Below are 25775 nucleotides of genomic sequence, written 5' to 3'. Positions count from 1 at the left end.
ACAACAACGAACATTCCCGATGACAAATTAAAAATAGCGTGTTTTATCTTAGCCGTTTATGTGGTAGCTGGCTTTCAATTTTTCCCTACAATATGGGAATTTTCCCTTGAGTTTCCCTAATGTGTTGATAAACATTATATGAACGGCTTTTTAAAAACTGGCGGATATCCACGATTAAAATAATTTGATTTTATAAGTAAACTATGAGCTTTTTACTGGGTTTAACCACTACTATTTATGCTTATTTTAGTTTCAAAATACATAAATGTCGAAAGAGATCTCAAAGTTTTATGTAAATCTGCATCTTCTCCATATGAAATAATTATTAGAGAGGTATTGATTTAATTAACATGTAAACTAAAATTCCCTATAAAATTGTAAGAATTTAGGAAAAAATATTTTTTCCCCAAATATTGGAAATATTTCAATTCAATGAGCACACTCCCCAACGGCCGGCTCTTCCGACTTGCGACTGATGAGGGCTGTCACAACATTGAAATATAAAACACCGTTGAGAATACTTTTATTTATTTAAAAGTTTAGGTTTTTACAGTGAGTAGGCTGTCACAACATTGAAATATAAAACACAGTTGAGAGTACATTTATTTAATTAAAAGTTTTGGTTTTGACAGTGAGTAGGCATATAAAAAACAGTTTTTATAATTTTTTTATGCTTCCGATTTTGTTGTCCGGGTTAAATTTTCCCCATAATCTTCTCCCCCGCCCTTGAGGTGTTTTTGCACAAAAACGGCGCTATACAAGTCATCCAAGTATTATTATTATTATTTATTATAGGAAAAACTAAACCCTTCCACTCACTTTTCCACAAATGATCAGCTAGTCAATCAACACTATGCAAGTGCATTATATAAGTAAAATAAATACAAAACAATACAAGAACAACAACACGTCAACTCATCAGAGATCAAATGGGAAAAAAAATCACCGACTCCAGATATTTTCATATCAGAGGGTTCGGCTCGGTAAAACTTCTAACAGGGCCTATAAATCCTACTGATTCCTCAACATAAATATTTAAAAAATCTTTCGTTATCCTACATGTATTCAAAATGACCGACTTTTGCATCTTTATATATAAATTTTTTGATAGATCTAATACGCCTAAATTTTTAATGAGAGAGCTAGGTATGATGCCAGTAGCCGAAATAACGAATGATAATATTTTTATAGTCTGAGAATGCCAAATTCTTTTTATTTCGTTTCCTAAATCTGTGTATTTTCTTATTTTTTCATTAACACATTTTTGAATGTTACAGGAATTTGGAATAGCGACATCAATGATATAAGTTATTTTATAATATTGTCATGTAAAACTATACCGGGTCTATTATGACTAATCGTTCGGTCTGTTAGTATAGTGTTATCATAATATATTTTATAAAATTCAATAATATTTTATTATTATTGTTATGCATTTTTATTAATATTATTATTGTTTTTTGTATTTCTTTGGCATTCACTTTGTAACAATATCTAGACATTTTTTGTAATAGCTAGTTAATGACACGGACGTGTCGAAACCGGTCGCTAATTTAATAAAATTTATACGTAACAAATGTACATTGTGAATAATAAAACTCGTTAAAAACAAAAAATGACTATTATAGTTTCCTATGAAATATTGATATTTTCATATAAATACTAATGATTCCACTTTTACGTTAAAAATTTTTAGGCTTATAAATAAATACACATTTAAGATTCTTCCAAAATTTGGTATGGTAACAATCACTTTAAAAATATACTAGAATAATGTCTTTCCCTTATTGGAATAAGTGGATATTGATATTTTTATTGTAAGTAAGGTTCTCGAGTTCGATTGCAGAGGTTGCGGGTTCAAATCCCGGCATGTGCGAATAATTTTTTTTTGGGAAATCAAATAATTGAGGTCAGTTTTGTGTTGTTTGCTTTATCTGGTGTTTCTGATGGGGGAAAATTAATTTAAGGGATATTTACAGATTGGAATATTCCAAATAATAGAACTTTTGTGCTATTTTTTTTGCCTAGATCGTGATAGTGAAAAAGTTTGGCAGTAAAATGATTTACGAATTTTTTACAATATTTATGTATTTTTATATATGTATTTTTATAACGTCCTGATAAACCATTTTTCGGCAGATTGACTAACGGGTTCAAACAGTTATATATAATCTTTTACAAAAAAAAAATATATATATACATATATTATATTATATAATTATATTTTATTTTCATTTGTTCAATTCACGAAGAGCTATAATAGCCAAATTAAATAATCAAATTATTATTATAATTAAAAATCTATTTGCACAGCCCTAACACTAGTCACATGAAATACGATACGTCTGTTCGTCTATACTGCTGGAAGCAATTATAATACTGCTGTCTCGTTCGTACATATCCACAGCGGGCGCAAGCAAATGAGATGAGTTGACAATAATTAAGACCTGCTACATATTGTTCAGCTGGAAGGTAATATATAACAAGGTACAATCATCTCAACAACGTTCGCCTCAACGCTATTCAAATTCTTGTTCACCTTTGACACGCTCCCTTCAAATTACATGAACAAAGTCTACGTTTTGATTTTATGTCTACAATATATACGTATATCGAAAATAAACTATTACCCTTACGTTTTTTAACACTACTTTACAGAAGAGAGCGTCGCGAACGACCGCTTGTGGCGAACGATCTTCGCGTTATGATTGAATATGTAAAATGCAATCATTTATATGTGTTTAGAGTTTAAATGAATATAGAATATCACCAATTAAATCTTTAAATTAATTTAATTTATTTATCAATTAAGATAGAATAAATACTGTTTAATTATACGGTTTTTTTTTTTTTCAAATTGCTGTTTTTTAATACATAAAATTGACTTCAAAGTAAGTGTATTTACATAGTTTTTCAAAATAATATCACACAGTTACTTAGCTATTATATAAAAATATAGAAAGTGGGTCCTATAGGTTGAGATATGTTCTATTAAAAAATATTTTTTATATATTTTTGTCATGTTGTATGTAGTAGCAGATGAAAGTAATCTTGAGGTCGATTGGCGATTTATTGAAAACTACTATTTTATAAACAGCTGTAAAGTAAGAAAAATATTTTTTTAGATTATTTATTTTTAACAGGTTGTATATAACATACATTTATCTAAAAAACATACACGATAAATATTTTTTTGAATATGCTGTTACGGACACAAGTGACTTCGAAAATACGAAAAAAACCGCAAAAATAGAAAAAGCCCTCTTGGACTGTTAAGTGCATCAACAATTTCAGATTCTGAGAGATCGGTTGGTATACCTCTCACTCGGCCCATTCTAGTTTAGAACTTGCTAGAATATCTACGCTTACCTTTCTCGGAGATATTCTAGTTTCTCTAAATGAACAGTCGCGGAATTTAGCTTGAGAATTATAACACTGATTGATTGTTAGAGTTATATTTTATTAAAGTTGAGATAATACAAAGATTCAGTTCGCGACAATTATTTGCGTAATTTACAATTAATAGCTTGCTGATGGGAGAAGCGCTCGAGGCAGAATGGTGACAAAATTCGTTCCACGCGCGAGGTCGGTTCGACCGTCCGCGCATCTTGCTGCGCAGGCAAGTGTTGCCATAGGCAAGGTGGCACTCAAAAAAACAATAATAATTGCGGTGCCTACATACCTCCTCCCCAGCATTTCATGCGACAAACGCACATATGTAGAAAACTTAAAATTAAACAAAAATTACATATAGTGTTCGATGCCCATTGGTTATTTTAAATTAACACAGTCAGATAAATTGGAATACTGGATCAACCAGTTTGTTGTAAGAGCGATGAAAAAAAAAAATAAAAGTAATAAACTTTACCTATGTTTCTAAAAAATAATCAAGTGGGCTTGACAAACAATGCTGATTATAGCAACTCAGTTTGGGTGCAATAGGAACTTACTATTTAAAAAAGATAAGTGTTAATTAAATTATTAATTAATTAAATTATTGATTAATTAATAAATTTTATAAGTCTCATAAGCTACGGAAAGGGGAAACCACATCGTGCTAATATAAAAAATGTGACCTGTTGGTTAAGTTAAATTACTTCAAATCTATTATAGATGAGTGACAAGTGTCAACATTATAAACATGTAATCCAGAAATAAAAAATACATATGTGAAAACTTCACACGACTTATAAGTCAAGAAAGTAAATAGGTACATAACGGGTATCACACTTCGTAGAGATAAGGAAAGGGGGCAACCACATCATATCTAAACGAGGTATGATATTCACCGCATAAGTGGAATGGTATCATATACTTGAGTACTTAAAATTAATAAAGTTCATTTTATATGTGTAGAACATCAGAAACGTATATAAAAATAAGGTGAACTATATTCAGAAATGTGTTTATACATATGTCCCGTAGAGTCATGGGATATCATAATGATAAGTTGTATCCTATATGATCAAAATTTATGTGTAAATAAAATTAACAAACCTACATCATGCTTTTATTAGCATGGAAAAACGAATACAATTGCTTGTATTATTTTTAGATCATATTCCTAATATTATATACATCATGCCTTTATCAGCATGGAATAAAGGATACATTTCAAGAAAAATCTTGGAAAGTTACTTCATGTTATAACATGGTATATCATCTTATGAAAATATTTGAAAAGATTTTTCATGATTACATTTTGAACAAAAAAAATAATAAGCAGTTGAAAAGTTTTTTCATGTTTTGACATTTTGAAAAAATAGATGAAAAAAATTTTTTAATGCTTTAACAGGTGTACATGGGTGGTCTACGTCATACAGTAATAAGTACGGAAAGAGCAGTACAAAATTTACCTATAAGTACATGATAACAATATGCTTCACGTTTTGACAGGTGTGAGAAAGGTAGGCAGTAGTCATCACACATCTATCAAAACATGGTAATATAATAAGAAAATGGAGAAGGCAGTGCATCATACCTTCTACACATATTTGAATTTTCATACAGAAAACGTATGGCAAACTACTTCATGTTTTCCCAGGTATTGTGGAATGATACATCACATACCTACAAAAACATGGAAAACACACATCACACTTTTGTAAGTGTGTGGAAAAATACATCATACACTTAAAAAAAACGTGGGAAAAACGAAATGACACATATTACATGGTATTTTGTTATGTATAAATATACATGTTTACATATATCAATTATGATGATGGTTAAACAAACCTAGAGTTCAATTTCTGTCAAAAATTGTAGTCTCTAATTATTTTCATTATATAGTGAAATCATGTTCTATGAACATGGAGATTTAAAAATAACCCTTCCTTAAGACGAGGTTATCAAATATGTAAAAGAATAACATAGTTAATTAAACTTAGAGTTCCAACTTCCATCAAAAGTTGATGTCTCTAGTTATTTGTAGTTACAGTAATCTTTACCCAAATTTATGTCAATAATGTGGATTTACTAATGAGATATATATATCTGTGAATCGAATTTGGGAGTGTATAGTGATTTTATATCGGAAAAAAAATTTATACGGGAAAACTATGTCTCCGTCAGCCTTTTTTCTAAAGGGCCTGGTACCTGTCTGGAAAATGCACTCTTCTACCGAACCTTGTAGTAGTAATTTTGTCCGGGGTCTGTTCTGCGACAGGTTCTTCGATAGTCAACTTCTCTTCGGAAGGAACGAAGGCTGGTTTCAAGCGATCAATAGAGACGCGCTTTGGTTTTCCGTTGATGATTATGACGTATGTCTTTTCGTTACGATCTTCGACTTTGTAAGGTCCATCATAGGGGAGTTGAAGCGATTTTCGTGCGGAATCAGTTCTCAGAAAAACGTGAGTAGAAGAAGGTAAATCCTTATGTATGAAAAACTTTCCTGAACCGTGATTACTGGCAGGAGTAGGTTTTATATTTTCAAATCTTCTTTGTAGTCGACCGACGTAAGTGTCTGGCTCTTCGCGAGGCGTAGGGGTGAAGAAATCACATGGTAACCTCAGCGTTCTACCATAGGTAAGTTCAGCAGGCGAGCATTTTAAATCATCACGAACTGTTGACCTCAATCCAAGTAATATAATAGGGAGAGTCTCCAACCAGTTCGGGTCGCCGTTAGCCATAAGTGCCGACTTGAGGGTTCTATGCCACCTTTCTATCATGCCATTAGCTTGAGGGTGGTAGGCGGTTGTCCGCGTATGCTTGATTCCGAATTTCTCCGTGAGTTTCTTGAAAAGACATGACTCAAACTGACGTCCCTGGTCTGTCGTAATAGTTTCGGGGACACCATGCCTCGAAATCCAATGTGTTGTCAGTGCTGTGGCTACTGTGTCTGCTGACATATTCTTTAAGGGGACTGCTTCAGGCCAGCGAGTGAATCTGTCAATCATGGTGAGCAGATATTGATAATCACTACAAGCGGGCAGGGGTCCAACCAAGTCGATGTGGACGTTCCGGAAACGGTCTTCAGGCAGAACATACGTGGCTCTTGGCGCGACTGTATGTCTGGAGATTTTGGCTTTTTGACAATTTATGCAATGTTTGACAAAGAACTTTATATCCTTCGCCATGTTGGGCCAAACAAATCTCAATTTAATACTGCTGACAGTCCCATTAATGCCTGGATGACAAACATTATGCACATTTTCTATGACCTCTTTCCTCATATTAGATGGTACGAAGAGTCTTACATGACCGGTAGAGATATCACACCACAGTGAAGAATTAGTTCCAGGAATCACCATTTGACGTAGGGAGAGGGAGGAGTCCTCAAGTGCCTTAGTAATTTCGTCGTCGTGACTCTGCTCTTGTCCCATTCTCTCATAGTCAATTGCAGAAGGGCTATTTATCTCTTCAATGCGAGAAAGAGTATCTGCAACTGTATTCTGGTGTCCGGAAATATGTTTGATGTTGGTGGTAAATTGAGATATATAATCTAGTTGTCTCTCTTGACGCGGAGAACTTGAGGCACGTTTCTTGTCGAAAGCGAAAGTAATGGGCTTGTGGTCCGTGTAAATAGTGAAATTTCGACCTTCTAAGTTGCTCCTAAAATACTTTACTGCCTCGTAAACACTGGTTAATTCACGGTCAAACGTACTGTATTTACGTTGTGCCGGGGTAAATTTTCTTGAAAAAAATCATAAAGGTTGCCAAGCTGTACCTTTATTTTGTTGTAATGAAGCTCCCATAGCCAGGTCGGATGCGTCCACCATAACTGCTAATTCAGCGTTTGGGTCTGGGTGCGCTAACAATGCGGCAGAAGCGAGATGTCGCTTGCATTGGTTAAAATCCTCCGTTAATTCTGGGGTCCAAGTAAGGATACGTTTGTCATTCTTTTTATATCCAGAAATGCAGTCAAAAAGTGTTGTTTGGGCGCTGATGGTGTTGGGTAAAAATCTCCTATAATAATTGAGCATTCCCAAAAAACGTCTCAATCCTTTGGCTGTTTTGGGGAGAGGAAAATCAATAATAGTTTTCACTTTCTCTTTAATTGGAGTCATCCCTTCCGGTGAAATAGTATGACCTAGAAAATTAATTGTAGGGAGTCCGAATTGACATTTTTTAATGTTAATTACTAATCCATTATCTGCTAATCTTTTAAATAGAATATCCAAATGCTTTTTATGCTCCTCTTCATTGCTGGAGGCTATAAGGATATCATCAAGATAAGCAAAGCAAAAATCCAGATCTCTGGTTACGGCATGCATGAAACGTTGGAAGCTTTGGGCAGCGTTGCATAATCCAAATTGCATAGTCGTAAATTCAAAAAGGCCAAATGGTGTTATAATAGCAGTTTTGGGTATATCTTCTGGTTCCACAGGGATCTGGTGGTATGCCCTCAGCATATCTATTGTTGTGAAGATTTTTGCTTTTGTTAGTTTATGGGAGAAGTCCTGGAGCTGTGGAATGCTGTATTTGTCGGGAGTCGTTTTGGCGTTGAGACGACGATAATCTCCGCAGGGTCGCCATTCCCCATTAGGCTTCTTCACCATGTGCAAAGGGCTCGCCCAGTTACTCTTGGACGGCCTGCAAATGCCTTGCTCCATAAGGTAATTAAACTCTTTTTTGGCTGCTTCTAACAGTTTTGGTGCGAGTCTGCGAGCTCGTTCGGTTACAGGTGGACCCTTGGTCTCTATGCAGTGCGTCACTGTATGTTTCTTGCTATTTAGAGCTTGCATATTCGGTCGCGTCAGGCTTGGATACTCATACCCACCCACGATCATACTCATACCCACCCAGTCTAGTGTTGACGTCTCTCTATGTCCACATTAAACAAATACAAAATCAACAAACAAAAAAATAGTGTACATACTAAGTTTAAAGTTTTAATTTATAATAAATTGAGGATCGCGCATCACACCTGTGTATTCTTATCTCACGGAGTTGCGTTTTTTACTGTTTTTACCCCAAGTACAAAACTGTCACCAAGTGTCAATCTTTTCGAAAAAAAACTCTGCCGTTATAAAATAAACAAGTGTCAACTAAAGTGATTACTACCATTTAATTTATAATAAATTGAGGATCGCGCATCACACCTGTGTATTCTTATCTCACGGAGTTGCGTTTTTTACTGTTTTTACCCCAAGTACAAAACTGTCACCAAGTGTCAATCTTTTCGGAAAAAAAAACTCTGCCATTATAAAGTAAACAAGTGTCAACTAAATTGATTACCATCTTATATTGAAAGTTATCATCTAAAAATCATTTTTACATAGATTTCGCTTATAACAACATCCAAAATGAATACTCAGTGCATAATATGTCAACAAAATATTGACACCCCATCAGACTTTGTATGCTGTTGTCTCTGTGAAAGCAATTATCATCTCGGCTGTGCGGAAATTGTGGAATCTTCCCGTCGAAGTGCAAGAAATACACAATGGAAGTGTAAAAAATGCATTCAACATCAAAAAAATAAACTGAAGCAGACGACAAAAAATGATTTATTATTATTAAGTGATGAACTGCCATCTATCGTCAAACAAGGTAAACATATGAGTGAATCACCAAAAACTGCACCAGTCCAGCCAAAAGGCACAGATAGTTTATCAATTACAACCACAGATGGCAATGGGCTTCTTACTTCAGAATTATTTATTAATGAACTATCCAATTTTAAAACGGCTATAATGGAATTTGTTGAAAAAAAACTAGACTCATATGCCCAAAAATATGAATCGATTATCTTACAAAATCAAGAAATTATTAAATCCATACAATTCATATCGGAACAACACGATGAATTAAAAAAACGCATAATTGACATTGAACAATCACAGAAAACAGTCAATACTGATATGATGGAATTAAATAAGCGTAATTCTATCCTACAAAATACCATATCCCAACAAGAAGACAAAATTGACCGACTGGAGTACCTTAACCAAATATGCAATATCGATATAAGAGGTATTCCAGAATCAAACACTGAAAATCATATTGAAACACTAAAAAAAATATCAAAAATTATTAATTATGGAGATACCGCACTACCCTTACAATCTGAAATTACGAAAATATATAGGCTAGGACCGAAACTGTCCGAGAAGAATCCCAGATCATTAATAGTGTCTTTCAATAATATTAAATCATGTGATGATTTTCTAAACAAAATTAAAGCATATAAAAAATCCACTGCGACCACCACAAATAAACTAAACACAGCGGACCTAGGACTGTCACAAGAAGCCAAACGTATTTATGTGTCCGAACACCTGACACAAAAAGGAAAATATCTACTTTCGCAAGCAAAAAAATTTTCCAAAGAAAACGATTATAAACACTCCTGGACGGCTTCGGGCCGTATTCTGCTGAGACAAACAGACACCTCCAAAATCATCACAATAAAAAATCTCCTTGATCTCGATCGACAAAAACGTCAATCACTGTGACGGTTGATAAAAGGTATTTCATTCTTTACTGTGCTGCATAATAATAATAATCATTCGGCTGACATCTTTTTTTTCGTAAGTTTTTATATGTGCCGGATCTCTAGTAACAAAGTATATACCCAAAATAATGCCTTTTTACTGTCTTTAGTATTTTTATCTTATAACAGAACGATTATTGTAATAATTACTAATCTTGCTACTTACTATTCTTACTATATTTTATCTCTTTTGTTTGAAACTCGAGTTTTTTCAGTACCCTTTAAGCAAAAATTTGTTCATTCCGTAAATATTATTTTCCTTGCAAGTTTCTATTTGTCTCGTATCACTCTTAACAATTTAAATTCTCAAAATAATGTATTCTTACCTTCTTTAGTAGATTTCTCTTGTACGAACATAATTTTTATAATAACTGCTAATATTGTTGTTAAACATTTTTACCATATTTTACTTCTTATCATCCAAACACATCATTTTTTAACATTATTTAAGAAAAAAATAGATCTTTCTGTAAATATTTTTCTCCTAGCATGTTTTTGTATGATCCATACAACTATTTTCCATTTATTAACCATTCAAATTAACATATTCGTACTTTCTCGTAACAGCATAACTATTGCAAAAATTGCTAATCTATCTTGTAATTACTCTTACCATAGTTTATTAATTTTGGTAAAAAGTAAAGCCTCTTTAATATTCTATAAGAAAACAGTAGATCATTCCATACGTATTGTCCTACTCACATGTTTTTATATGATTTACACCACCATCAATAATGTATTTACCCAAAATAATGTGTTCATACCTTCCTTAACAGATTCCTCTAGTTTTGACATAACTACTGTCACAAATTCTAATGCTTTACCCTATTTTTCGATATTCTCACCATATAAACAAATAATACCACTTTTATTAACACGAATATTTCTCACCAGTATTAATATTTGCGGTTGTTTCTTGACAACACTTAATACATTTACCTCAATACTATTATCTTGGAAAGAAAGTTACTGGAAATGCTCTAACTCTGTTCTAATTACATCTTTGTTCACTAACCTTGTTCTTATCTATTTATCACACTTTCTCATACTCTTCATACATGCTCGTGATACAATTAGGTGGTACTAGTCAAACGAAATGATTGATATTAATCTACAAATAGAAAACCACGGTAACGTGATTTCTACTGAAACCAATGATGCCTCAAAGTGCATAAATATTCTAAAACCCTATAAACGATTAAAAATATTCTCAACAAACATTCGAAGCATTGATAAGAACTATAACGACCTACTTGTAACACTTGCCGATTTGAATAATATTTTTGACATAATTATTTTAACTGAATGTTGGATCAAATCAAATTACACTCACAAAAACATTACAGGATTTACAGTTTTCAATACACAAAATAATAAGACACAGTCAGATGGAGTAATTGTCTATGTAAAATCTGAGCTGGACCCGATTATCTCTGAATTATTCATTGATAATGCCAACTGCCTTAAAATAAAAACCATCCAAACCACAATTCTTGCACTATACAGGTCACCTAAACACCAAAATATTTCATCCTTCCTTAAATCCTTAGACTTGGCCTTATTTAACTGTACACCAAATGAAGAGCTAATGGTGATCGGTGACATTAACATAGATTTACTTAAACCAAAAGCATCACAAACACTCGACTATAAAAATCTCATGACTCAACACGGGCTTATTTCTTATATTAATGCTCCTACTAGAGTAACTGATACTAGTAACTCATGTATTGATCACATATTTCTACGATCAAAAAAAAATGCAAAGGGAATTATATATCAATCAACCATAACGGACCATTTCTCAATAGCAATTGGTTTTATGCATAATAAACCCACTACCGAAACGTCACGTAGTAATATAAAAAAGAAACACATTAATCTCGAGAAACTAACTTCTAAAATTATTTTAGAAAATTGGCTCTCCACTCTAAACTCCACAGACGTAGACATTGCTTTTAATACCTTCTCTGAAACTCTCTTGCAACATATTGAGGATGTCACTGAAGAATCCCATGTGAATAATTCAAAAAATAAAAAACTGAAACCATGGATAACAGATGGCCTAATTTTTTGTATTAAAAAACGGGACAAGCTTCACAAAAACTTACTCAATAATCCAGACATTCAAGCCCAAATATTTTATAAAAAGTACAGAAATATATGTAATAATATCATTAAAACCACAAAAGAAAACTACTACAAAGAAAAACTGTCCAGAGTCGGTAATAATAACAAACAAATTTGGAATATCGTCAAAGAAATATCTAACACTGACCACCCAGTACAACCAATCAATAAATTAAACATCAACGGCCAAGACACCTCCCTAAATGACCATCCAGACACTGTGACCAATCACATAAATGAATACTTTTGCAATATCGGTAAAAATCTAGCATCAAAGATTTTAAATAAGACATCAACCGATGAAAATGCCCTTGCCGACATTATCAATCAATGTGCCAGTGAAACAGAAAATATACTCACCTTAAACCCGACCAACTACGATGAAATTTCTCAAACTATTAGACAGTTAAAGCCCTCTCATTCGTGCAATCATGACAAAATTTCCTCAACTATACTAAAAACAGTTGAACCCTTTATAATCCATCCATTAGTACATATCATTAACCTCAGTCTCACTAAAGGTGAATTCCCAAACAAACTCAAACTTGCCCTAGTTCAACCAATTTTTAAGTCCGGAAATCCTACTGACATAACAAACTACAGACCAATTTCTATATTATCATCACTATCAAAAATTATTGAAAAAATAGTAAAAAAAAGACTTATCGACCATCTTACAAAATATAACATACTCTCGTCAAACCAGTATGGCTTTAGAGAAGGACTAAATACAGATTCAGCTATTTTAGAACTAACATCACATATAACACAAGCCTTAGACAAAGGTGATAAATGTTTGGCAGTATTTCTGGATTTAGCTAAGGCATTTGATACAGTATCTCATCCAATCCTTCTAGCCAAGCTCAAAAAAATCGGAATAAAGAATAAGGCATTTGATTGGTTCAAATCGTACCTCACAGACAGAAAGCAATGTGTTAAGCTACCATCGCATAAACCATCCCACTCAACTAGCATTAACTTTGGTGTGCCACAGGGCAGTGTACTCGGTCCCACACTTTTTCTCATTTATATCAATGACTTATGTAAACTATCTATTATTGATGGCAATATAATCACTTTCGCCGATGACACTGCCCTAGTACTAAAAAGTAAGACATGGGAAGAAACATTCCATAGAGCGGATCTAACATTGCAAATTATTAAACAGTGGTTGGATGATAATCTACTCACCCTAAACATAACTAAAACGAAATATATAACGTTTAGTCTTAATATTCCGAGTCAGCCTTCAATCAATCGTACACTAAAAATACATTCTTGTACAGATAACTCTAGTTGTCTGTGCAATCCACTAGAACGAGTAGATTCCATTAAATATTTGGGTGTAATAATTGACAATAAACTACGGTGGGAAGATCACGTAATAAATGTTACAAACCGTATACGGAAACTGGCATATATCTTCAGGTCATTACGAAATATTCTAAATAAAAATACACTAAAAACGGTATACTTTTCTTTATGCCAATCAATTATATCTTACGGTATAGTAGTCTGGGGAGGATGCTCTAACACGATATTAGATCCATTAATTAAAGCTCAAAAATTGATAATGCGGACTATTTACAAAGTACACTATATTCACCCCACGAAGGACTTATTTAACGACTTCAAAGTACTCAACATAAAATCCTTATACGTCAAAAACATATCCTCCTACTATAAATTCAAACATACGAAAAAAAATATTTTTGAATCGACCCATAATACAAGATATTCCAACAAATCCAATTATACTATTCCCCCAATAAAAACCTCAATGGCACAAAGACAATTTAACTTTCTTGCTCCAAAAATATTCAATAATTTAACGTTAGAAATAAAATCAATAGCCAAATACGACAGTTTCAGGAAAGCGCTCGGGAATTTTTTGATGTGCGATTGTTATAGTGTTAGTAGCCTATTCCAAGTACTCAGATAGAGGTGTATATATTGTTTATATGCGTGAGGATGCGTCATATGGGTGTATGTATACATGTGTTGTTATATGTATATAGGTATGTCTGCTGCTATATACACATGTGTGCTTGCATGCACACATATTAAAAATTATATATATAATTATGTACATTTTTACAATCTAATGCTAATTTACTTATTTCTCCTTTCTAACTTCTATCTTCTACTTTTTATTACAATTTTTCCAAAATTTTAGCTTCATCTATAGTTACTTATTTCATATGTTTACACTAGATTTCATATTTCATACAAAGTAATTACACTCAATTGGTCACCATGAAACAGGCAGCCGCCTAGTATGGTGATTCATTATATCTACTTTATGTAAATTTCGAAACAATGTAACATGTATTAAATAAATAAATAAAATAAAAATATTTACTTAAAATCTCTCTGTATTTTTGTGATGAGGAAATACTGGAGATACCGGATGAGGGTCCATTGGATGTTGCGCCTCGAATCCGTAAGCCTGTAGACTGGTCTGTAAGTGTACCCTTTTTTAGGTTGACTGACAAGTTAAAATGATGGAGAAAATCAGCACCAAGTATGGCTCTATTCACGTCAGCCACTATGAAACGCCATTTCATTGTTCTCCGTAGGCCGAACTTAAGTTCAATCGTCCTTGTGCCATAGGTTCGGATGGAATTCCCATTAGCTCCGTATAAAGTTGTGGGGCACTTGTCGGAAGTTATATAATTCTTCGCTATTTTTGAAGTCTTCGGGATCACAGAAATATCTGCGCCTGTGTCTACTAAAAACTTCTGGCTTGTTACTTGGTCATAAAGGAAGAGACGACGAGTTTGAGTAGGAATTTCGCATGTCTCTAATTGTGGAATTCCTCCGTCGTTTCCCGACCTCTTCGAGCGGAAGGTGCACGGTTGTTGGCATCGGTAGGCATTTTCACCAAACTTGGCATGTAATCTGCAGTACCCATTCGGTGCTCTGTTGGGTGATCTACCGCTGGACCTGGAACGTGGTCTTCTGGCGGGATTCTGATGATTACTCTGTCGACGTGGGCTCTGGCTTCTGTGCTCGCTATAGGTAGATGGGCGGTCACGATTATGGACCTGCGACATCTTCAAAAGCTTTATCTCTCGGGTAAGGGCTGCGACCTGCTCTTTAATGTCTTGCAATGATGTATCATTATGTTCGGATCTTGAAGTTCCGGGTTTGGTGGCGTGGTCAACTGCGCCACATTCGGTTGTCTGATACACATCAACTATCTTATCGGCAGCTAGTGCTAGTTGGTTTAGGTTATTGTCCGGAAGTGCTGAAAGTATAGCTTGTACTTGCTGCGGAAGACGTTGGAGCCATAATGTTTTTACGATAGCGCTCTCCGCTAGTGTTGGTCCAGCTAACTCGAGCATGTGTCGTAGAAGTCCTGTTGGTTTGCGGTCTTCTAATTGTAATCCCGTTAATAATCGTGTTAGACGCTTCTCTTCGGAGTCTTGAAGTCTGTCTATCAGCGATGTCTTGAGTAGGCAATATTTGTCCTTCACTGGCGGGTAAATCACTATGTCGCTAACGCATTGTAATGTTTCAGCGTCCAAGGCGGCGACTATGATGTTGTATTTAGTAGGACAACGCATGCCTCGTACTGAACACGGATTTGTAAAGAGAAATGGCGTTACAAACCCGTGTTCAGTAGGAGGACGCGTGCCTCATATTGAACACGGGTTTGGAAGGAGAATAGCGTTACAAACCCGTGCGGGTTTCGAGGCAATGATGCCTCCTATTGAACACGTAAAAGGAAATACGCCGCCCGGTGCAACAGCAGATCGGCTAGTAATCGGCGTTCATAATACGGAAAGTACCGAAAACTTCCGAACTATTCTGAAACAGGTCTCCAGCGAAATAGTATTCTTACTTAGGGTTTGAACAAGAAACCATAATATGTCTCTCGCAAAATGCAACCATTAGTCAACGGGTATTACGTGCGATATTATTGTATTATATTATAAAGCGCTTAATAAGCTCTTTTTATTGCGTTTTCGATTTTACACCGGCCGCGCCTGCTTGGAAGAAGGAAAATGTGGACTTCTGCTGAGAAGGATGCCGTATCAAGGCAAATGGCTGTCTTCTGGATAAGACAAAAAATTCCAAACAAAAAAGAGTGCGAAGAATGTTTGACCAATGAACCAGATTTAAGACAGAGAACATGGAAAAACATTAAATTTTTTGTGCACAACATCATACAAAAGAACGCCAAGAAATAAAATATAAAGAATCATGACTGGAAGGAAAGAATTATAATTTTTATTTTAACTTTATAAGTAAAACCTCAAATTGTAACATTTAATTAAATGAAGACAATGTAAGCGAAACTCAATCGAAAATCTGGAAACAGAAAAATCAGAAAAAGATATTGGCACCTCTAGGACTCGAGCCCGACAAACAACGACGAATTTGATATCGACACCTTGGCGCAGTGGTTAGCGCGTTCGCCCGGAAGAGCGAGAGGTCCTGGGTTCAAGTCCTAGAGGTGCCAATATCTTTTTTCTGTTTTTTTCTGTTTCCAGATTTTTGATTGAGTTTCGCTTACATTGTCTTCATTTAATAAATTTTTTAATTTTTAATTTTTTTTTATTAGTGACTATTTAATTACAGGTTTGATGAGAATTACAAGATATGATAGTGTATATAAATATAAATGTTTCATCTGTTTGTTCTTAGTCCTCCTCACTAGGTGGTCCTGTGCTGAGGCGGACTGGTAGGTTTATTTTTTTAATACATTCTATAGTAGGTATGTCTGTATTAATTTCTACTCATGTTTTGATTTTTTCCTTAAACTTATATATCTTTTCTATCTTTTTCAAACTTGGATGAAGGATGTTGTAGAGTTTGGTTGCCAGATATATGTGGTTTCTTTGGCCAAAACTTGTCTTGAATTTTGGAACATCTCGTATATCCTTTTTGAGGCTCTTGTGTCATGTATCCGAGTTTCATTGGGAGATTTTCTGTGTTTAAAATGATGTATAAGAATATTCTTGGCATATATTTGTTTTAAATCATTATTATATTGGTTCAATAATTTTAGTTATAAACGACTTTGTTGTCTTAATTTTTTTGTCAGACTACCTAAAAAACCATAAATTTTTTTTAACGATTTTGTATGTTTTATTTGATGATAATGTTACTCTGCGTTTGGTAATTTTTTCCGACTCTTCAAGATCCGCATTAATAAAACCCTTCCTACAGCTCCTCCTTAACCCGCTTGATAACATCACCCATCCAGGTGGCGATATTCTTCCCTTGTCCTTAATTCAGACAGAGGCGTTTTTGTGAGGTGTAGGTAATAGGGTCATAGAGCGGATTAACGAAGAATGGATTGAAAGAAGAATATATGACGCGGATTAATCAAATACTTGATCAGGTGTCCTAATTACTTATTAAGGATTACAATACCGTACATCGAATTAAACAGTATTACAGAACATAGTTCACAATACGAACTAAACGCAATATTGAATTTTGTTTCAAAAGTCAAAAACTGAATTCCTTGTCGGCACAATCTTAATAGTGCAATACTTATTATATACACATGCACGTGGAATTTCTAACGACGGGTCCTCGATTTAGGGCGTAGGTGAGATTTCTTGACACTCGAGCTTGCAGCGCCTCCTGGTGTTCACATTCCGGCAATCGGCACCTTTTAACACGAAACCGAGGACTTTGAGAGAGTCCTCGGTTTAGGGTCTGTGTGTGATTTCCAGCATTAGCGGCGCCGCCCTGGTGGTCACACATCCGTACTAATGAAACACTAGCCAAATTATACACGATATTTTTCGCCACAAAAATGAGGACTCTCTCCGATCGGCCCGAAATTTCGACAGTTGACCAATCAGAACGCATAGATTATAGGTACATATTCAGTTTTTCGCATTTTGAATCCGAGGACGTCCTCGGATTCGTGTGAGTCCTCGGATTCTGGGTCTAAAGGCCTGTGAAGGTCCTCGAATAAAGGTGCATACAAACTCACACACACACACACACACACACACACACACACACACACACACACACACACACACACACACACACACACACACACACACACACACACATTATATACGATGATTCAATATATAATACTGCTCCTAGCCTGAAATGATAAATAAAAGAAACTATTTATTTATTAATATAAACGCCATAATAGGCTTTAACATTAAAGTGATACATTGTATTATAAGTATGCAGTGGTACACAGAAGGGAAAAATTATTTTAAGTATTAAGGACAAAATAAGAATGTGAGTACTTAGAAATATTATCGCTGAAATGATACAGTTGTTATTAGAAGTACACTGAGATAATGTTGAAAGAAAATAAAAAAGAACTATGTACTTTTGTTATTTTGATTGATTAATATAAGACATTTATTTTTTTTTTTTTTTATTTTTTTTATTGGTATTCAAGTTACAATCCCGTTAAACTTCAATAAAGCAGTTTGTCAACAGGATGTTAATGATCAATTACATACATACACACATAATATTATTACTATAACTATACAATTAACACACATAAATTAATATAAACTATCTCTATTTAGTAACCATTGTTTCAGTATATATCTTAATCTATTTGTGGAATCGCAATTTTTTATATTAATGGGTAACATGTTAAGCATTTTTGGCACGTTAAATTCCAGGGTTCGCCGTCCGTATTTATTATTATATTTTGGAACAAGCATTCCTTCATTCTTCGTAAACCTCGTATTATATTCATGTTCCACTTTTCTTTTATAATCAGACTCAGATATATGTTGAATCAATATTTTGTACCATAATAAGGCCTGCACCGGTAATATTGTTAAATTCCGATACAACAATGATATGTTTCGTCTCTGTGAAAAAATATGTTTTTGGGCTAATAACTTCACCATAGAATTTTGTACTGATTGCAGGTGGTTTAAATTAGTTTTACAAGAGTGACCCCAAGTAGTTAAACCATACCGTAAAGTTGATTCTGCGAGTGATAGGTAAATAATTTTTAAAATATTCACCGGAACGAAACATTTCAGTTTGTATATCCTACCCACTATCGCTCTCAGCCGCTTGCAAGTTTTGTTTATTTGTGTATCCCATTTGAAATGATAATCAACAGTCACCCCCAAATAAACGTATTCATTTACCAGTTCAATACTTTCACACATACATGGCTGTAAAATGTTTTGATGAATACATATAAAGTTATGTGAAATTATTTTAGGCATGATCTGAAATGAAGCATGTGGAGACCGTATGTGCATCAATTTAGTTTTCTTGGTATTAATGATTAGACCTGCGTCATGTGACCATTTTATCAGGGACGTAAAGTCATGTTGCATATATTTAATCGCAATGGATAATTGTTCATCAGATATGACAAGAGCAGTGTCGTCAGCATATACAAAGTGTCTTACATATTTAAATAATTTTTTCATTATTGATACAAATATAATATAAAGGGTTGGACCCAAAATCGACCCCTGCGGGACTCCAGCACAGATTTTTTTCCTCCCACTCATTTTTTCTAATATTTTTACACATATATGTCTATTAGATAAATAATTTTTAAACAAATTAAGTAGGTTACCTCTAATTCCAATTGCTTCTAAGATTTTTAATAATTTTTGTGGGTCAATTGTATCAAACGCTTTGGAGTTATCTATAAATAGTACTAAAACATGTCTTTTATGGTTTAATTCACTATTAATATAATTTGAAAAATCCTGTAATAAATGCTCTGTGCTTTTTTTCTTTTGAAAGCCATATTGTTTTTGGTCTATAATGTCAAATTTTTCTAAGTATTTATTTAATTTTAAGGAAATATATTTTTCAAAAATTTTTTCAAGTGCAGGCATTATACTGATAGGTCGATAGTTTCCTATTTCTGAGTGCTTTCCTCCTTTGTATATAGGTCTAATAATAGCGCATTTAAGATCATTTGGCAATTCAGCTTCTATAATAAGTCTATTAACTAAGTGCGTTATAATAGGTCCTAAAATATCTATATGTCTTTTTATGTCGTACATTCTTATGTTGTCCATTCCCAAGGATTTTGAATTTTTCATTTTCTTAACAATATTTTTTATCTCAGTGAGAGTTGCCTTTGGTAAATACATACTGTGAGGTAATTCTATTTGATTAACATTGGATGCCTTAAAATCACATCTGTGCAACATTTGGCTTATACTATCTGAGAAATAATTTACATATTGGTTTGTTACACTTTCCACCGTTTGTTCCTTTAACACATATCGTGAGATGACTTCATCACAATTACTTTTAGTTTTTCTTCCCAACAATTTATTTATTTCATCCCATGTTTGCTTAGTATTATTGAAACTACGTTTGAATTTATCTTTAAAATAACAATTTTTTCTTTTAGTAATTAATTTGTTGACATTATTTCGCATGTACCTGTATTCATTTTCATAAGTTTTATTACAAGGAGAATTTTTCCATCTTCGAAACAATAAATCCCTTTTTTTTATTAACTCTAAAATCTCTGTAGTTATCCATTTTTTGATCGCATGTGGTCTTTTGGTTGGTTTTTCAAAAAATGACACAGTGCTTTTTTCATATAAATTAATGAAATTATTTTTAATTTGATGATACAAAAAGGTACTTTCTTGTTCATTAAGTAAAGAATTCCAATGTATTTCTCGGATGTGATTATCAATATGTTTTTGGGACAAAATTGTTATCTTTTTCATGTTTTTTAATGGTTCTTTTTGCACATCATATTTAATACTAACGGCTGTCATATAGTGATCTGCTATGGAAATCTCGCATACACACGCTGATAGCGAGTCCACTTTTTTAAGCCCGTTACTGTACCTAACGTATATATGATCTATGCATGATTGTGTTATGCGCCCGCTAACAATTGCTTCACGCGTCACACCGTCTATGCATTTGATCAAATAATTGCTTGCAAGAATATTTTCATATGAGTTTACTACAGGATCATTAAAATTCATCAAGTTTATATTAGTGTCCCCAAAGAACAAAACATTGTCTCGAAGACCTATGAAATCCGTCAGAATAGATTCAATTTCCCTGATAAAAGATAGTTTGTTAAGATTCGGTGGTCGATATATCGCTAATATACTCAAACTTTGTTTATTTGGAAGAGTAATTATACCAAAAACATTTTCAAAATAATTTGATTCTAGTGGTGATTGTTTAAATACCATACTGTTTCTTATATATAGCGATATGCCCCCACCTGATTTATTATTACGACAATAGTTGTAATTTGAATAGCCCGGAATCTCATACATATTAATTTGGTCAGCTTGTATATTTGTTTCGCTAATCATTAAAATATCTATACGCTCCCAACAATTTCTTAAATAAACATGTAAAACATCCCAATTCTTACATAATGATCTGATATTTACATGAATACAAATTAATTCCCCTACATCACTTTTTTTAATATTTATCCACTGTTGTAGATCGTTAGTTCTTAAAAAATCTACTTCATTATCTTCTTCTAGATAATTACTTAAAGCAATGTTTTATAAAATAATTAGTTCAAATTCTGTCCTATTAATATGATAATTTATTACAACCTCTCTGGTTACTATACCTAAGTATTTATTTGAGTAATGATTGAAAGGTAGGTTTACATATGTCATTTTTATATTTATTTCAATTTTAATGCAGTTTGTAAGAATTATTGGGTAATCTAAAATATTAACAATAATGAATTTCGTCAGAATGAGTACTGCAACACCTCTATTATTATTTTTGTTTATTGTCGTCTGAATATATTTAAAATAAGAGTGCCGCCGTTGATAAGCAATCGGCAGTGACTCATGATTTGTAAATGGCTTGTTTAACACTATGCCGTCAGGCTGAATATTTAAATTATTGATTTTAATTAACATAGTTAATTTATTCTGCATTGTAATCAATTTTTTGTTTGGCAACTTTTAACATATAATTTCTAAACTTACATGCTATACTATTTGGTAGGTGATCCGTAGGGAAATTTTTTTGTTTCTTTTGATTAGAATCCCAGCAGTTGGCACATTTGGGAGGGCAGTCCAGAGATTTGCATTCCCGGTATTGGTGGTCCCCGGCGCAGTGCATACATCTTGGATCCTTTATTTTATCTAGGCATTTATGTGCAGTATGGCCAAATCTTAGACAATGGTAGCATTGCGTTAAAGGGTAGCAGTCTTCAACATATATCCTCAAGAATCCTAAGTTGACACGTTTTTTTCTTATAAAACCAACTCGACTTTTGTTATCCACTGAATAACATCGCCCTCGCCATTAAAACACCTTAATAAATCTCCGAGTTTAATATTTGACATCTTGCCGAAATAGCTTGTATTCTAACTGGCGTTCTAATTGAATGTCAATTGTCTTTCACATCGCAGAACGGTTGCGTTTGCTGCCACTGCTTTTGCAGTACTTGCATTTCACCACACGCCCTCCTGATGTCGTCATCACTGTACAAATTGACTTAACCAGCCCGGAGGCCTTCGCACCCTAGTGGGTCGTCCTTCTGTACTGGTCTCTCCTTCTTCTTCACTTTCCTCTTCAAACACATCGAGAAAATTTACGGTGGGACTTGCGGCCAATTCCTCGCATCTCTCTTCAGACTCAGTTCGTTCTCTGTCAGGCATCTTTCGCAGGTCAAGCACATGTCTTGGTACACCATCGACTATAATATTGTTGACTGAATTAAGTCCTGTCACCCTTCCTTGCCTCCAGCGTGATGTGCATCTTTTGTCTACTGGTTTGACCGCAACGACATCGCCCACTTCAAACTCAGTCGATACTTCCTCTTCTATATTCACTTGCGCAGAAGGGTGCCTCCATGAATAAGTGTGAACCGAGCTAGAAGGCGCAACACCCTCATCCTTCTGACTCTTCGCAGCCAAATTATACCAAAATACTGCCTGCAGAGGATCGCTTCCACTTCTGGCTGCAGTTCTCTTTATTGTTCGATGATGTCGTTCAACTATACCATTTCCTGCTGGACGGTATGCCGCGCGAAATCTTTGACGTACATTCCATCTCTTACACATATCTGCAACACTATAGGAACGAAACGCAGTACTATTGTCCATGAGAACTTCACTGGGCGGGCCTCTTTCCCGAAACACTTCTTCCAGATTTTTGACAATCGAAACTGCGTTCTCTGATTCGATTTCCCGCCACACGGCAAATCTACTTGGCCCGCAATCGATGAGTGTGAAGAAACATTTCCTACCGAAATGAGTGACATCAACTGCCAAGCGACTCCAATTTGTTGCAACATTGAGGTTACCCGCTTCATGGGTTGACGGTGGTGGGTCAATTGTCCTGCATTGTATGCAGTTACGTACGCATCTATCGACGTCCTCTCTTCTCACCTCGGGATCAACCAGCCGGGCAAGATGAAGCGTTCGCTCTACTCCAAAATGATGCTGAGCATGTAAAGCTTCTACGCTTAAAGCACATGTTTGCTCTCCAGTTTCTTTTTCAAGTATCTCCAACCTCTCTTCATACTCTGAAGATTGTAAGTCTCTTTCATGACGTTTCCTGTCATGGCTACTCTTTACCCAGGCCTTGCAGACCCTAGTAAGTACATCGGCTTTATTTTTACAAGACTCTACAAGGGTGATCGACAATGTGAGATCAAATTCTTCTACGATCTCCTTCACCAATCCCAGACGCCGCTTGACGAGCATCTCTGACATGCCAGAAACTTTTACACGACTACTCCCGGTAAGTGTAGATCTCACCCAGCACAAAACCGTTGCCGAATCTGTAATTATTTCCACAACTTGAAGATTCCACTTGAGAGCTAAGTTTAATCCCTTCAAGACAGCATCTAGCTCCGCTATGTTAATATGCGCTACATCGGTTGTCTTACGCAGCCATGCGGCGTCTTCAACAGTTCTTCCCTCAATTTCCAAGGTAACTCCAAGGGCCAGATTACTTGCATCACAATAAACTCTGGCATCACCTAATGATTCAGGCACTAGCCACTCCCCTTTTACAGGATCGTCAATTCTCACTCTCACCAGAAGCTCTTCAGCCATTTGTTGGGCCCTGTCGCCAACGTAATCATCCCATGCCTGGCCTTGACACTCTCTCTTCATGAAGCTGCAGGCTGTCCTTAACCATCCACACACAGGATAGTGCCCAGTCAGCTTGCCACAGATCGAAAATAATTCCCTTCTACTCAGGTGCGATCCTTCTTGCATTATGGGAATGTCATTGCCTCTTCTGAAGATAAGACGTCCGACCTTATCACGTTCAATACGCAATCCGAGCACTCTTGCGCCCTCCAGCTTCTCGGGAGGCTTAGTTACGAGACCGTAAGTATGCAAGTGTGCCGCAACCTCTTCAGCTGATATTATGTTTTCATTCACTATAATGTCATCGATGTAGCTATCTGTGCCCCGTCGCACCCTTTCGTCAAGCGAGAGCACCTCGTTTACAATCCGTGTCATGATTTTGGGACCACACTTTAACCCAAAACCTAATCTTGTCAAGCAGTATGTTTTGCCTTTATACTTAATGAGTTGGTACTTCCAAAGTTTTTCCTCAATGTGCACTTGTAAATATGCTGATTGGAGATCAAGCAACTTTAGAGGTTCACGTAGCTTCCTCCACTTCCGAAGTGTCTCATCACACACTGCTACATCCTCACCAGTATGGCACTGAACACTCTCGTTGAGTTCACGATAATCCAAGACAGGACGTACTTTTCCCTTGTTCTTTTGGATCACAGCCATTAAAGGAAGGATACCACCGGAGCTTCCCTTCCATGGCCTGAGCCAGCCCTCGGAGATCCACCTTTGAATCTCTTCTTCAAAAGCTGCCTCCGCTTCTGGTAACTTAGTGCTTCTATAGCACTCTACAGTGTTTTCTAATTCAGCAGGAGAACCTCTCCACACCCAACTCACGCACCAGTTTCTTCCGTTGAATGTAGCTTTAAAGTCCTTGTTCTCAACAGATATTCTGTCTGCCGAGGTTTCACCAGACTCGACACAATTCGCACTGTACTCGTCTAGTCTGCTTCTTACGAACTCTACCCTATCGCGCATTATCGTAACACCACCCAGTTCTTCGATAACGTCCATGCCCAGTATAACATCGACTGCACTTAATAGTTTTTTCACCACCACACAGTCTACCAGTAGCGACACACCTTGCACTACTATCTTGGCGACACCTCGCCCCTCACAAAGTACACGACTGCCATCAACAGCAATCACATCACAACCAGGACCTTGTACACTACACAGCCCACTCATCACTACTGTACGAGAACACCCTGAGTCAACGAGTGCACGCACCTGCTTTCCATTGACTGCAACTTGGATTATTGGTAGCGCCTTTAGTCCTGATTCAGAAGAGCTGCCGGCGCACCAGTTCTCCTGCTTCCGTTTCCCTTCTCACAGTGCCTGGCCAAGTGACCATCTTTTCCGCAGTTCCAACAGACACTTTTCAGCTGCTCACAACAGAATTTGACCAAATGTGGCCCACCACATTTAAAACAACGCCGTCTTGCATTTGGAGATATTGCGACAAATTTCTGTTGGCCCTGAGCCACCGCCACGACAGGCTGATCCACGAGCTCTGCCATAAGAGCTCTTGCACGCTCCACGATTGTTGACAGCGGCATTGTCTCTACTTTTGGCTGCGCGCGCAATTCACGTGATACCACTGAAGGCAGACCCACTATGAAAGCTTTCATGAGGAGAGAATCCGACGTCACACCCGCTAGCCT

At 35.4% G+C, this 25775-nt stretch overlaps 1 protein-coding gene across 1 annotated transcript; it reads right to left on the bottom strand.

The window, feature by feature from the left end:
* Positions 1-22494: 22494 nt before the first annotated feature.
* On the bottom strand, positions 22495-25299 carry LOC149408934 (uncharacterized). The gene is made up of 2 exons (XM_089650297.1): positions 23779-25299; positions 22495-22920 (listed from the first exon to the last, which is right to left on the bottom strand). Exons 1-2 carry the CDS (start codon positions 25297-25299, stop codon positions 22495-22497), a joined length of 1947 nt encoding a protein of 648 aa, XP_089506423.1.
* Between the last annotated feature and the right edge of the window lie 476 nt (positions 25300-25775).

The sequence above is a fragment of the Hesperophylax consimilis genome, unplaced genomic scaffold (genome assembly GCF_061612785.1).
Source record: "Hesperophylax consimilis isolate HC1 unplaced genomic scaffold, BYU_Hcon_1.0 scaffold_41, whole genome shotgun sequence".
NCBI lineage: Eukaryota > Metazoa > Arthropoda > Insecta > Trichoptera > Limnephilidae > Hesperophylax > Hesperophylax consimilis.
Note: the sequence above shows the minus strand (reverse complement) of the source record. Positions and strands in the feature narration are given on the sequence as shown.

Bases quoted from the DNA above. Each gene is read 5' to 3' on its own strand.
- LOC149408934 (XM_089650297.1), bottom strand. From the start codon at position 25,299: ATGAGTGGGCTGTGTAGTGTACAAGGTCCTGGTTGTGATGTGATTGCT. The intron at 22,921-23,778 runs GTGAGATCTACA...TTGGCTGCGAAG, and splicing joins CGGCAACGGTTTTGTGCTGG to AGTCAGAAGGATGAGGGTGT.